This window comes from Polyodon spathula, chromosome 11 (genome assembly GCF_017654505.1).
Source record: "Polyodon spathula isolate WHYD16114869_AA chromosome 11, ASM1765450v1, whole genome shotgun sequence".
Taxonomy (NCBI): Eukaryota; Metazoa; Chordata; class Actinopteri; order Acipenseriformes; family Polyodontidae; genus Polyodon; species Polyodon spathula.
Window position 1 is genome coordinate 38,336,151 of NC_054544.1, and position 14,932 is coordinate 38,351,082.

Sequence of the window (14,932 nt, forward strand, 5' to 3'; positions counted from 1 at the left end):
GGGGATAATTGTACCAGCTGTTTATTAGAATTCACAAAACTTGTCAAACTTATATGTATTTTCAAAAAAAGGTCTTCTCCTGGAACGCTTTCCCTTTACATGTGTTCGTGTGCAGCCTGGAAACTGGGTGTCTTCACATAAAGACCGCAAAGACTAAGCAAATGAGATTCCGGTATAAATTACACATACAACACTGGTTGATCATACATTTTGTTTAAATTAGATATATTCTAAGAACACCCAAGCAAAGGTCATATTTAGGAACAAACACCTCTAAAAAACACGACATATATTTTACTTTCCTGAAACTATCGGTTACTCTCCAGTGATTTTACTGACATAAATAAGATGTATCAGTTATTTAAATCAATTCGATCATAACTGCTCAGTAGGACCAGACTTAACAGGAGGCTAACTCAAATTCAGCATCAAGGACATTTTTTCTGGAAAGAAACGAAGCCTACTTAATAGTCAACAAACACACTTGTGCCAGATAAGATTTGTCTCCCTCAAGTTGCCGTACACCAGTCTCTAAGTGACGTCACGTTGCTGGGGGTTGCCATCGGTGACGCTCATCTACTCAACCAAACGCCCGCCTAGTGACCCTGCCTCTTCTTTCTGATTGGCTAGTTTTTTTTTTTTTTTAATCATCCTTCTCTTTTTCGCATTCTGTTCGGATGACTCCCCTGTCAATCTTCAGCCTTCTGTTTAGGGTAGGTTGATTAAGAGATCAGGGGTGCTGCAGCTGAGATTAAAACTGATGTTAATATTGGCTTCTTACCTGTTATAGTGTTTTATTTTGTTTTCAGTCGTTGAGAAAGGGGGGTTAATTTTGTAAGGAATTGCATTTTTTTTTAAATTAAAGGAAACTGAAGATTTCAGGTACAATGTCTTCAGTCGAAGACAGAGCGAAGGAGATTCTGCAGGGGTTTAAACTGTATCCTTCATGCACGGTCCGGCTGGCTGCTTGTGGTGGTCTGAAGATTAAATCAGGCACTAGCAATTAATGGTTGTTGTAGATAGTTTTCACTAGCATTAGTGTTCCAGCTGTTTACTGAGAATTGCAGTGCATTTGTTTTGCTTTTCCTCTGTGCTTTGCATAATGCTGCATTTTGAATTTTTAGAATGTGTATCTTTTTGGCGCTTTCCTTCTGCAGTTGACAGTTCGTGTACCAGTCCTAGTGTGACAACAAGTCTTCTCGCGAGGTGTACAATCAGTAGTTGCATCCTGCAAAGACATTTTACAATTATCAGTAGAACAGAATAAAAATAAGTATTTGCTAGCTGCATTTTAATTTGTAATGCAGTTAAGGGCTTGTATCTATAAACCGTGTTTGGATAAGGAACGGGCCTGCTGTTCAGGGCAAAGTTAAATTATTAATGCCATGCTACAGTTAGTTTCCCCATAGCATTATTATTATTATTATTATTATTATTATTATTATTATTATTATTATTAATTATTTGGCACAGTGTACATACATCCCAAGTTCGGTGCAATGTGTATTTTGTGTGTAAATAACCCATTGTAGTTTAATCGCAAAAGAAAGTTGTATATTGATTTCCAAAGTGTTTTATGGCTGTTTTTTTAAATTCATTTAAAAGCTGTATTCAGAAATATTCATTGCGTTAAGGCTGTTAGTATTGAGAGTCTGGGTTTTCCAGGACTCATTTAAACTAGGGCATGCATCACAGAGAGTAGCTACTGGTGTTGATCGCTTTTATGGTATGCAGTTAAAAAAAAAAAAAAAAAAAAAAAAAACTATTTACCTGTCGCACTGAAAACTGACTCTTGATCAGTCGGCGTGTAGTGGTGCTTGTCGGTTTCAGTAGATTTTGAATGATTTTCAAGTTACTAGTTTACTTTCCAAGTTGTCAAGAAGAGTCGAGTTTCATGTTCTCTCAGTGTACAGTAACACGTTTTGCATCAAATCTCCAATCAACTAAAATACAGTATATAGTCGCGTGGTGGGAAATTTAAGCTACAGGAAATAGCACACAATACGTGTTAAAACTAAATATTAAGGAAACTGTTTGCCAATGACGTTCATTAATCAATGTGGTTTTGATATTGTAACATGGTTTACAATATTTTACATTTTGCAGATTGCTTAAAGGTAAGTCTGGCATTCTGTTAAGGGCTATTCCATGCAGTACTGCAGATTAACGTTGACAGATATTAGGTCAGTTTACATAATACATGTGGGTAATTTCTTTAAATAGCGATGTCAGGGGATTACTGCTGCATTGACCAATGTCCTTGATGATTATTATTATTATTATTATTATTATTATTATTATTATTATTATTATTAAATTTGTAATTGTACGATCTGATCAGATGAACCATAAGTTGCTTATTCTTGGCTTTAGTAGTTGATTATGTATGTGACCTTGCTGCAGTTTCCAGTTTGGTAATTGGATTTGCAGCCTTGAGGCTGTAACGGCCTGGTGAGATGAATCCCAGGGAGCTTTTTTAATACCGGATATTACTGTAAGAGGTTTGGTTTGATACAATAATGATTACATTCGCATTAAAGTGTACATATTGGGGAAACTGTGCTTTTGTCACAGAATGTAATGACTTTGTCAATAAGAATGACAGGGTCTTTCTGGTGTCTTGCGACACTGGTTGCCAGAAGAAGAAAATGTATTTCTTTGAAAAACTAGTAGTTATACAGTCATTTACCTTGCGTCCTTAAATCAAACCGAATAGTAGGTTATTCTGGAAACCCGGTCTTTGTTTGTCCTTCCTGTAATATGCATGTGCTGTAAGTCATGGCAAACTAGTTGTTGATTTAAATTACAGTAGGCAGATGCATTCAAGTCCTGTTGCTTGTGAAAACGGTGTTTCCAAAGATTGATAACCAGGAAACCAGACAAATATTTTGGCTAATGGCTGTATCGGTTTATTGAATTGGTCTATCAGTATACAGTGAGCTGTTCAGATTAATAATGTAGGATCTGTTTTTTCACCAAGGTTATTAATGTGTCACAGAGTAGATGTGACTTCATAATGTGTGTGTTTGTATTTTGCTTTTTATTTTTAGATCTGTAGTATTGGCATCATATTGTTTTCTGACCAAAATCAAGTCTGCACAGTGGCTACAATGAGAAGATCAACCTTGCTAGAAAAAGTAACCTCTCTGTTTTTTTTGGCTTTTAGGGTTTAGCCTAATTTGGTTGGCACTACTAGACAATCCTAGGAAAACTTAAAGTAAAAAAAAAAGAAAGCATTGTGTTTGTGTGGAAACATAAAACAAAGGGAATGGATATAGGTCATACTTACTGTTTAATATGTTTGCTGTTTTGAGCGGCGTTTCTTTCATATGCCTGTATTATGCATGTAGATGTCTGCCAATTTTAAGAGTTCATCCATAAATTGATTTAAATTTACAATACAGTGGGTTGCAATGTACATGTGATCCTAGTTACTACTCATGCTGCACCACCCTTTAAAAATATGACATGTCACCCAATTGACCATGACATCCTGTCAAAACAATGGAGTTATTTTGCATGTAACACTTACTACATGCTCTGTTGTACATTTGTAATCTTCATTTGCAGTAGCTTCTGCAATACTGTGTACCATTATTCAACAAAACTGGATGTTTGTACTGAAAAAAAAAATTCTATGGATTTAGTGTGTGGAGGTCTTGGGTCAGGATACCAAATGTCATGGGGTCAGGGGACCCTTGTCCTAGGTAGCCCATGTGAGACTCCCCCTCTTAGGCAGCTTTTGTATTTTCTTACCTAAAGTAATCCCTGTGTACTGTACTAGGCCTCAAGCATGTAAAACATGTTTTGTTCTTTTGAAGTGCATTTAAAAATGTAATAAATCCCAGACTTGGCTTTTAAATTGGTGTATATTGATGATCAGGTTAACAATGTGACATTTCACATGTTTAAATTAGAGGTCAGCACATGTAGCCGTCGGGTTTTAAATTACCCGAACCGAACCGGGTTTTTTTTTTACTACCCGATTTAGTTTATTAATTTGAGAATTTAAAGAAAATGTAAACAATGTGACAATGCAGTTGTAAGTGCGAGTCACTGGCTGGCGCAATAAAGACAATGTTAATAAAACAAACCTAGTTAACATGTTCGAATGGCTTTGAAACAGCCAAGGATTATTGACTTTTTTTTTTTTTTAACAAGATGAGGCAAAGTACTGTAATAATGTTGATTTTAAAGAAGTAGATATCAGCCTAGTAAGGAAAAATACATTCCGGTATCCCGCAGTTTAGCGAACCCATCTTGTTCCAATGCTAAGTCGCTAATGGATGTGGCTTGTAAACTGCAGTTAAGCAGACCCCGTTTATGCAAATTAACAATTCTAGCAATAGTTTAATTGTGAATATTACGTCGTTTTAGGTAGGGGTTTAGAGGATTGCTCCCGATAGACACTGTAACTTGCTATACATAAGTGCCTCTGTGATTTGTCATGTATGGTTACGACCCTGAATACGGAATGCTTTATCTACAGTGTTTGCGGAGATATAGCTTCTTCCCAAAAAAGATCAATAAGTAAATGCAGTATTGTGAGTTGTGTTAATGAAGTAGATTAAAAGAAAAAGCCTACGCTCCAAAATGCGTAGGTACAAATTTAAATCAGCATGAGAAACATTACTCGCACGCTTCTGAAATGTTTACCTATTTTGTTTTGGGCTAAACGTAAGCATAAGCCCTTGAGCAGAAAATTTGAATTTACCGGGTACTGTACTCTGCACAAATATATTGCACTGCTGTTGCTTGGAGGAATCGTGGGAATTCCAGTAACGCACTAGGAGGTCCGGAAGGACTGGCCAATATTTTCCACCATGGGCAACCTTCAGGCAAATTGACCACTTAGCAAATGCATGAATTAAGCAATTTACCCACAATGGAAAATTGCCAAAAGATTTTTTCTCCAGAAACAGCCTTGTACTTCTAAAACCACAAGTTTTATATGAACACTAATTACAGTATAATGTATTTTTCATATACAATGTGCTTTGATGGGCAGAATATTGCTATTTTGTATTAGCAATATACTGTAGACCATGCAACAGTAGACAGAAAAGGCTTTTAGGTGAGTTTTCTTAATGACATCCAGAGATTGATTAAATAAAGAACATAAATTGTATTGAAATCCCTCTATCTTTTTAAAGTATTCCTACTAACTCCCCAGTTATTAACCATTGCCCATTGCCAGCTTTACATTTCCTATGAAACCATGAAATAAGGAAAGCAAGTTTCCATGCTGTTATTCATCACTTTCAATTAGTCCTACACTGCTTGCTATTTTAAGGAAACTACAGTCATTAAAATTGTATCTACGGTACTTTGTTGAAAAGGGAATGGACAGTACTACAGTATTTTAACTGAAAAAAATGAAGAGGTTTTTCACTGAAAGAATGAAGCGAGTAGACCTAACCTTCTGTTATGAAACCGACAATACCCAAAGGGCTAATTATCATTGTGTGTTTGTGTCTGTGGCGTTTAGCAGGGGCCTTAACTCCAGTGGTGAAATCATGCTGACTTCCACCATAGAGCTCATACTAGGTGGGATCCTGTAGACATCTGTCATGATGAAGAATTAACACTGCATTAATGAGTCCGTGAATAGCCTTGTGTAACTGACGGCATAGTATGAAGCATGTCAGTAATTAAAACTCTATTAACTTGTCATCAAGCATATCATGAGATGTTGTAAAAAAGTTTTATGCATATCCTTACATTTTTTTTTTTTTATTAGTTCTTTGTTTCATTTTGAATCCTACAGTGACCATTTAATTAGCAAAATACCACTTCTTTAGATTGATTACCTGAACAATTTACTAAACGTTTCTTAGTGGTCAATGGTTTTAGCAAGTAAAATGACTTCTACACAGTTCCATTGCGTTGTGCTTAATGTCCTGGTGACCTGAAAGTTTAGCATACCCAACTTTCACCAGTAAAAGTGTCGCCCTCTAGACCTGCTGTGACCTCCTTTTTGCAAAGGCAGCAGAGAGGTTGCAATTAAGACATAGAAGGAAGAAATGCAGAGAACCCTATAAAAGATAATTAGGCAGGCACTGCCTGATCTAATAGATATAAAAAAGTTAAATACGTGACAGATTGTGATTTTGAGATTTATGTTTAATAGATTATTCTTGGACTACAACAAATATATTCTTACCTACTGTAAGTGCACTTGATGATGACACAAGTGCAGTGTTATATGAAATGGCATTGTTCTTGTCTAGACTCTTGTTATTAAGATAGGGTAGACCTGTTATTCACAGCTTGTTCCACATGCAAAATGACACCCGAGATGTAATTATTGCTGCATTAATGGTAACCGATCCGATCCAATTCTGTGTTGGAAGTCAATTTCCCTGTAGTTTCATGGTGCCTTCATCTCAGGATACTCACTGACCTAATAATATGGGCTTTTTAGATGCCTTCAGATAATCAATAATATGTTTCCTGTAAATCCACTTTAAAAAAGTCAATGAAAGGAAGTCGGACCAAAGACCCCCAATAGAAACATATGTTCACACTGCACAGCACTCCATTAATAATAGATTAAAATATATATATATATATATATATATATATATATATATATTATTCCATACACACATACTTGGTACGGCAGTTTGGTGTGAAAAATGACCATTATTTGACTGTTATTGCTCCTGTAGTTGCTTCCATATAATCCTATACTTGCAGTTTAATAATTCACTGATTTTAATTTAATGAAAAGTCTACATTGGTCAGTGTCCTCTGTTTTTTACCTGTTACACCTGAGCCATCTTGGTCTATACCCATGGCTCTCTGTAGTTACTGATTTATATAAATAACATACTCCATAGTTAATTGCATAAATTAAAACCAAGTACATTATCCAGGAACTGCGGCATACCTTTCTTTCTTTTGCATTTTTTGCTTGGCTTTTGATCTCGACGGGGGATATTAATTGGCTAAGTACTTTAATTTTTTTTATTATAAAAATAAATAGAATTGTCTGATAACAATGTGCTGTTTGAGCAAGCTTCTAAAATCTACTTTCAGTGTTTGTCTTAATTTCAAATGCAATTAATTTAAAACCAGCAGAATAATATATTGCAACAGAGAAGTGTGATTTACTCTGCTCAGCTATTTTATTTTTAGACATTGATTTTATGTTTCCATTTTTAGAATGTAGATGTTTTCTGGGCTTGGCGGAAGTTTGTGATTTGGTGAGAAGTGGATTTGTAGAACGTCCGTCAGTTATCAGACATGCGTGATAAATGCATAGTGGGAAGGATAGATAGGACAGAATTATATATTGGACCATACATGTTCATAAGGATATTTATATCTATTCGCTTCTACAGTAGCTGAAGAGTTTCCCTTATTTAATTTTTTTATTAAAAGGATCTCGCTTCTGAGCTGACTTTTAGTAAGTTTAGCATATTTTGTATGTTAATTGGAACAGCTGCACAAACAGAGTATTCGGATTGCGTTCGCCACAGAAATCTGGGGAGGATCATTGGTGATTTTTATGCTAATTTACAATTCCAAATTAAACAAATGAAGAAACAGCTGCTTGGATTTGTGTGGGTTGCTAATCATTTGTCTCGCGTTGAATGGTAAATTAGCCCAATCCTCACCAATAACCCTCACCTGACTTCTGTGGACAGCTTAATCTTATCAATCAGTTTGTGTAGCACTAATAATTGGACATAAAAACAAGCACGTACTGTGACGTTTCATAATGATTGAAAGCTCAGTGAGGGTTGCATTTAAAAAACAAACAAACTAAAAAAAAAAAAACGTACACTATGCACTGCTCCGCTCTTTAGTCTTTATAGAATTGTAAACAAATCATGTTGGGAGCTTTTCTGCAGCTTGTGTATTAATTTTGTATGGTGTAAATTTACAGATCTTTAATGGAAATCTATACCATACCAATAAAACATTTAAGGAATGACCAGACGCACAGTATAGTCACCATTCTTGGCTGTCATTTATGTGCACTGTTATCGGTTTATTTATTTATGTATTTATTTAGTAGACTAATGCATGGAGGGTTATTACAATTGTTGAAGCTTATCCCATCCAGCACACAAAGGAAGATGTATTTAAAGTGTAATATTCTGTTTTACTTTATTAAGTCTCTAACTTTATTTTACTGATTGAAAATGTCAGTTCGGAACTTAAGGCTGTTGCTGACACTGAGACTTGTAAATTCTAGTGAGAATATGAATTGTGCACATTGTGAGCGACGCAGATGGTGGAGTGAAGTATTATCAGGTGCCAGAGACAGCGAGTGCCAGGGATTGTCAGAAACTTTTGTTTCGTGAGCTCAACAAGCATCTGTACTTTGTACAACAAATGGAAGCAGTTAATCCTTTATTAGTATTTTAATGAGGTCTGTAAAGCACCAAACCAGTTGGGCTTTAAAATGTTACTATTTCTCTATCTATGTGAGATTTTTAGGCAAAGTTAGTCCTTGATAATAAAGGAAAGGTAGGATTTATACCTCTGGCAGACATTGCAAGATTTGAATTCAGTATGCAGTCTGGAATGCACCAGAGCAACATTTGGCATTCTCCAACCAGACAAGTACTGTTTGCATTTATAATTTATAATAATACAAAAACTTGTATATTTGCCGTTTTTATGTCTTTCATTATCCACGTTTTTTAAAGACGCATTCATTTAACAATCTGTTTTGATTCCAAGTTGATGCTTGATTTCTCAACTTGAAAACATTTCAAATTAAAAAAAAAAAAAAAAAAAAAAAAAAAAAAAAAAAAAAAAAACTTGTCATTGGTATATTTTTAAAAATAAATGTTTAATTTTCAAACTTTTCTCATGAAATATACATTAAGTACATATTGTGGAATGGTTTGGGAGCCCTGAATGTGATAGCCCAAGTTTTTATGGTGTTTTTGTATGTTCCACCTCTTCAAATCTACCATTTAAAACTTGGGTTACTTTAGATGATATGTACTTGCACTGTTAGCAGTTGGCACATATTTAGACATTGTGGCTGCTATTTGCAAGAAATTGCCCAATGGTTCATGGTTGAATTTGTCATGCTTGCAGTGCACACACATCCTCATAATCTCATATTTACATAATACGTTACATTTGTAGAAGTGTACCGTAAAGTGAACGATAGGATACCAAAATAATAAAGGATACATTTATATCTAATAGCCAGTTATCAGATTATATCCAGATGCAATCCTAAAGGTTATAGGAGACTTGGAGTCTATGATAAAAGTAGGTTTGTGAAATAAAGAAGTTATTGTGTCCACCATGTAGACAGATGCACACAAATGAAGTCCAAAGATGACGCTTAATCAATGCTCTTGTTATAGTGGTGTGAGTTGACATTGCTGTGACCTGTTTGCTGGTTTACCTGTTTGGGAATGACCTTGACTCAACCCCCACAGAAACTGGATGAACTTGAGAGATGCAGAGACGGGGAAAGTTCTCTGGCAGGGAACAGAAGACCTTTCAGTTCCAGGAGTAGAACATGAAGGTAATCTTCTAATTTCAAGCCAGTGCTACTGTACTGGCACATGCTGTCTAGGGGAGCCTAATAATTTACATTGGATGCTACACCCATGAAAATAACGGTTACATTTTGCATTGCATTAGAGCATAACAAGTATTTAATAATTGCATAAGAAATCCTAGATGGATACTATGATTGATACTCCAAAATCAATAATACTAATGTTCTGATTTAAAGTCTTGCATTGTTTCATAAATATTATATTGTTAACTGTTCTCCAAGTAACATGATTTGTGAAATGATTTGTCATTCAGTGGTATGTTAATACATTTTTTAATCATTGCTTTTTCAGGTTAAATATTTAACTGTAAATAGTGTTATTCTTAATCCATCAAAGGGATGGATCGAGTCAAACAAATTTCCCTGCTTCTTCCTTCCGTGTTGTGCCTGCATGTCGGAACATTCCACTTCTGTACAATAACTTTAAACAGCAACTTGTCTGCTTGACAAATGCCCAGTCATATGCTTTATTATCCCCCCAGTAGTGATATCACAGTAAGTGGGATGGAAAGCTGTTGCATGATTGATATCAACAGTGTGATTGTGATTTAGGGGTTATTATCTGAAATCCTTTGTTCTGTCCATTTTATGCCAAATGGGGAGGAACAACCAAGTACAGTAACTGAAATTATAAAAGGCCATTGTTTAAAATAATCGAGTGATATTATCAGAAGCTTGTTTCCACTGGCTGCCATTGTGCTCTGGCCAGGACGTTTCAATCCTGTGATAAGCGGACAGTGTGACATTACCAAGTGGGATATTAAGCCATTTGGACTGGATGTGTTTTAAGTGTGGTATTAAAAGTGTTTAAAACACTTGCATTTGGATTGTATATCGGCCTTGATCATTTCTACTAACCAGTCTGTTAATTATTTTCAGCTCGGGTTCCTAAAAAGATCCTGAAGTGCAAAGCAGTTTCTAGAGAGTTAAATTTCTCTTCAGCAGAACAAATGGAAAAATTCAGACTTGAACAGAAGGTTTTTTTCAAAGGACAGTGCCTAGAAGGTACATATAATATGTGTGTGTTTTTTTTTAATGCACATATTTTTCATTGTCATCCGGCTTGTATAGCAAAGGCCTTTTTTCATTGTTATTAGAGTAGAATGGCATTGTATATATGCATGTCTTCACTTAAGGTGTTTTCTTTCTAGTAGCCATCAATTGTTACTGTTGGAGTATCCTTCCTCAAATGTAGGTGAAATATGCTAATCCTATTTTAGAATCATATATTTCATGAAATGTTACATTCTTAGGCGTGTTCATAGAATTGTCCTGTAAAATAAGTGTAAATGAAAATTGGTACCAATATAATGTGGCCTCTATTCTTGTATTGGTAAGGGCAAATTGCATGCCAAGTACCGCCAGATACATTGATTTAAAAGCCAGAAAAAATATATATCTAATATATGCATACACACACACAATTTAATGGTGTGCTAAACTTTTTTTATTATCATACACATTTTGCAGAGTATGTGAACATTACAAGGTATGTACTGTACAATAGACAAACGTTTTACTAAATAGAATCGGCTTGCTAGTATTTTCACCACAGGTTCACAGAGTCTTATAAATATTGCTGGAATTGTAAGGCTGTGCCCAGAAGAGAGAAATTATGTTTCTGCTGAATTAAAAGCGTCACTCACTCAGCATTATGTAATAGGCCACAATTCACTCCAGCATGTGCCTGCAAGCATGTTGGAGTTTGTATATTGTATGACTGAAGTTGACAGCACAGCTAAAAGGATTTCATTTGCTTTCACTGAAGATTTGACTCCTGGATTTTAGAAGGTCTTTTTTGTGAAGATGCAGCACTACGGAATTGTTGACTGTGGTGCATTTGCCTCTAGATTTTATTTCTTTCTCAAAAAGAGGTTTCTGCTAAAGAAATGTCTTTATCAATACCCAGCATAGACCCTTTTTGATATTGTTATGACATATATATATATATATATATATATAACACCTGGGAGGAGAGTTTTGTTGAAAGCAAAATAAATGCTTAACAGAATGGGAAAATGTAGCCTGGCTAAACATATTCAACCTGTATTATAGTTCAGGGTGCAAAGTAATAAAATAATAATCTTTTTTGGAGAGAAAATGGCTATAGTTTGTATGTCAAGACAAACCAAAGCAAGCATGAGTTTTTTGGTAGCTATTTCATTGCACTGGCATTTGTTTCTTCTCAATTCATCCTTAAACAGTGTTATTGTAAACATCAATCTTCAAAAAAAAGCATAGATATGTACAACCATCTTATTTAACATTAAAGACATCTGTTACATTATTGCAATTGATATGCAACAGCACATTTATACAATTCTACACAACTGAGTTGCAGTTTCAAAAACTAGCTCGCTGTAGGGATAAAAACTAGCCAATCAGAGTTCTCCTTGGGCTGACCCCAGAGGGGTTCAGTCAGATTAGAATGAGGCTTCTCGACAAGTCTAGGAAACTTTCCAGTCAGGAAAGGTTAATGGTATCTTTCTACCGCATGCATAAAGATCATGTGCTTTTAAATAAGACAAGTCCCTAATTGAATCTAAGAACTCACGTTTGGCAGGTCATTGTTTACAATTAATTATTTTAATACAATGTAACAAAGTGATGGGAGGATTAAGGGTACGACTTGATGTCATGAAAAGTTTAACAACCATTCAGATTGAATTTTCAATGTCTTGTTTTTCAGAGTGGTTCTTTGAATTTGGCTTTGTGATTCCTAATTCCACAAATACATGGCAGTCTTTGATAGAAGCAGCACCTGAATCGCAGATGATGCCAGCAAATGTTTTAACGTAAGACTTCTTACTTCATGGTTAAGACCTAAACAGTGATTGGAATGAGCTACCAGATTCTCCAACCTTTTTAAAAAGCAGTTATTGAGGATTCCATGCCAGCTTTTTTACTTGAATAATTATTTTTGTATTGAATCTATTATTTGTTTAAAATTGTGTTCATGTTGAATTAAGATATATTAAACAAGGTGCTGCATTAATCTTAACCTAATAAATGAAAGATGAACCTTTTTTTTCATCAAAGTTTGAGTTCTTTATTTGACAGGTGGTTGCCCCCCGCCCCCAGGTTTTATGGATTTTGATCAATATATTTGTTTTTATTCTTGTCCCTATAGTGGAAATGTTATCATAGAGACCAAGTTCTTCGACGACAACCTTCTCGTAAGCACTTCCAGAGTTCGACTTTTCTACGTTTGACTGGATGCTTTTCATGGAAACCAACATTTCTTTCTTTTTTTTTTTTTTTTTTTTTTTTAAAGACCCGTCTCATCTTCAAAACTTTCCTGTGCTCATGTGACCAGCTATCCAGCTTACAGTGGATTGACCCAGCACATTAGAATTTCTCTAAGGAAATATCATACAAGAACCAAATGAGCATATTAAAACAAAAATGGTCATTGGTTCACTGCAGAAAAAAACAAAAACAAAAAAAATACGGACTTTTGTATATATGAGCTATGCTCATTGTGACCAACCTTGTAAATTATTTTGTTATTTGTACTATTTTTTGCCATTCTGCAGCTTTTAAAACCTGGCTTGCAATGTACACTGCTTTGTGTGTGTGCTAATATTCTGATTTTGTTTTTTTTTTGTGCTTCCAGTTGCTGTTTTATTCTGTAAGATGTGATACATTCCTCAGTTGTAACTAAACTGTAAAATAGTTACTGAATGTAATTATTTTAATGATTTCATGGACACTAAATACAGTGAAGTCGATGAAACAGTCCCCCTTCCCCCCCACTATTTATATTGACATCGCTTTTTATTTGTAACGGGTTTGCTTTTCCTAGATTGAGAAAATACGTCACTTTTTTTAATAGAGGTACCTAAATGCCTATTTCCCAATGCATTTAAGGTGCTATTTAAGAAGTGATTTTAGTTATTACATGTATTTAAATTAGACATGGTTATCTGTAACTTGGGTGAAAAATACCCTGTTAAGAAGCTCAATGACACAGACTTATTTAAAAAAGAAAGGATCCTAAAACCGTGGAGCATTCATAGAATTGCCTTGCACTTCAATTTGACTGTGATGTGTTGAATTTAATGAAAAAAAAAAGGTTGCTTGCATTTAAACTAAAGGTATTCAAACACAGTGAAGTTTGTACATGTTTTGAAATTGGCAAATCGGGTTTCCATCTGTATGCATAGCAATGTAAACAAAATAAAAGTTCTGTATTTCTTAACTGCTTTATAGGTAATGATTTCAGCTTCAAAAAAATAATGGGATTATAGTGTGGTGTGTCATTATTATTCAAAACACTTTTCCAGCAACTAAAAACGCTACTTGTATTTCCTGGAAATATGTTTTAATTTTAAAAAAAGGAATCCAGTTGCTGGGTTACATCATGTCTAGTTGGCATACAGTCTACCAACACTATACTGTACTTGCAGCACAAGTTTGTGTCAGTGAGGGGCAGCCCACAATTTATGAAGGTCTGTAGATTTATATTGCACCAGTTGCTGGGGTTTTGGAAGGACCTAGGATGGTTGTAATGTCATTACTGTTATATCGGTGGTTTATCCAAGCAACTGTGTAGCAGCCCTGCACTTAGGACATTTAATTTCATCTGTGCCTTTTGGAGTCAGATGTTTGCAGGGTTAATTTTTGTGTAAGTGCTTAACTGGTAAATAAGGTATGTTTAGGGACCTCTTGAACCCCATTCAGCAAATCAATTGGTTGTATAACATTAAGTAATATAAAAAGGGCTGGAACAGTAATTAAAAGCACATGAAATCTGGTCTTGTTGAATGCAAGGATTTTCTCAAGTTGCAAGGGGATACCTTGGGATGCAGCTGCCCTCGTGTGGATAAACAGGTGGTTTTGCACTACAGTTTCCTTATGGAGTCCATCACTTGTGTTCTGCTTACCACAATGTAGCGAAATATTTGCTGAACATTGTTTCTGGAATGGTTTGTATTAACTAATATGGTCCTCCATTTTTTTTGTATTGAGTTCCGGTTTTAGATAATTACATTTTTTTTTTTAAAAGTGCGTAGTGCTACTGAAAATAGTACACTGTTAGCTAGATGAAAATTACTTGATCAAGCAGAATCTGCTACTTTTAAATAATGTAATTAATCTTAAAACACATTCTGTTAACAAATAAACTGCAATTCAGGTATTTATATCAAACTGGACAATCTAATCGGCCATTGCATATTCGGTATATTGAACCATGCTAATAAGAGCTGATTGTAAATTCTGTTCTCTTACTATTTGCTTAGTTGGGCCTTATTTTCCAAACACTTAACAATAATGCTGCCCATTTATTTAAAATAAATCCAAACTCCTAAATTTACATAATGTCTTTAAAAAATAAAATAATTCCGGTGGTATATCAAAAAGGTAAAACATAGCGCGACTACTACTGCC

The 14,932-nt window shown here is 35.0% G+C and overlaps 1 protein-coding gene across 2 annotated transcripts; it reads left to right on the forward strand.

Moving 5' to 3' along the window:
- The first annotated feature begins 681 nt into the window (after positions 1–681).
- LOC121322641 (retinal rod rhodopsin-sensitive cGMP 3',5'-cyclic phosphodiesterase subunit delta) lies at positions 682–13,753 on the forward strand. 2 transcript variants are annotated; one of them, XM_041262819.1, is made up of 5 exons: positions 682–937; positions 9,417–9,505; positions 10,421–10,546; positions 12,231–12,336; positions 12,672–13,751. In XM_041262819.1, exons 1-5 carry the CDS (start codon positions 888–890, stop codon positions 12,751–12,753), a joined length of 453 nt encoding a protein of 150 aa, XP_041118753.1. In that variant the 5' UTR covers positions 682–887; the 3' UTR covers positions 12,754–13,751. The 2 variants fall into 2 exon arrangements, with proteins under 2 accessions (XP_041118753.1, XP_041118754.1); XM_041262820.1 differs by lacking the exon at positions 682–937 and adding an exon at positions 8,447–8,577 and having other exon boundaries at positions 12,672–13,753.
- Positions 13,754–14,932: the final 1,179 nt, after the last annotated feature.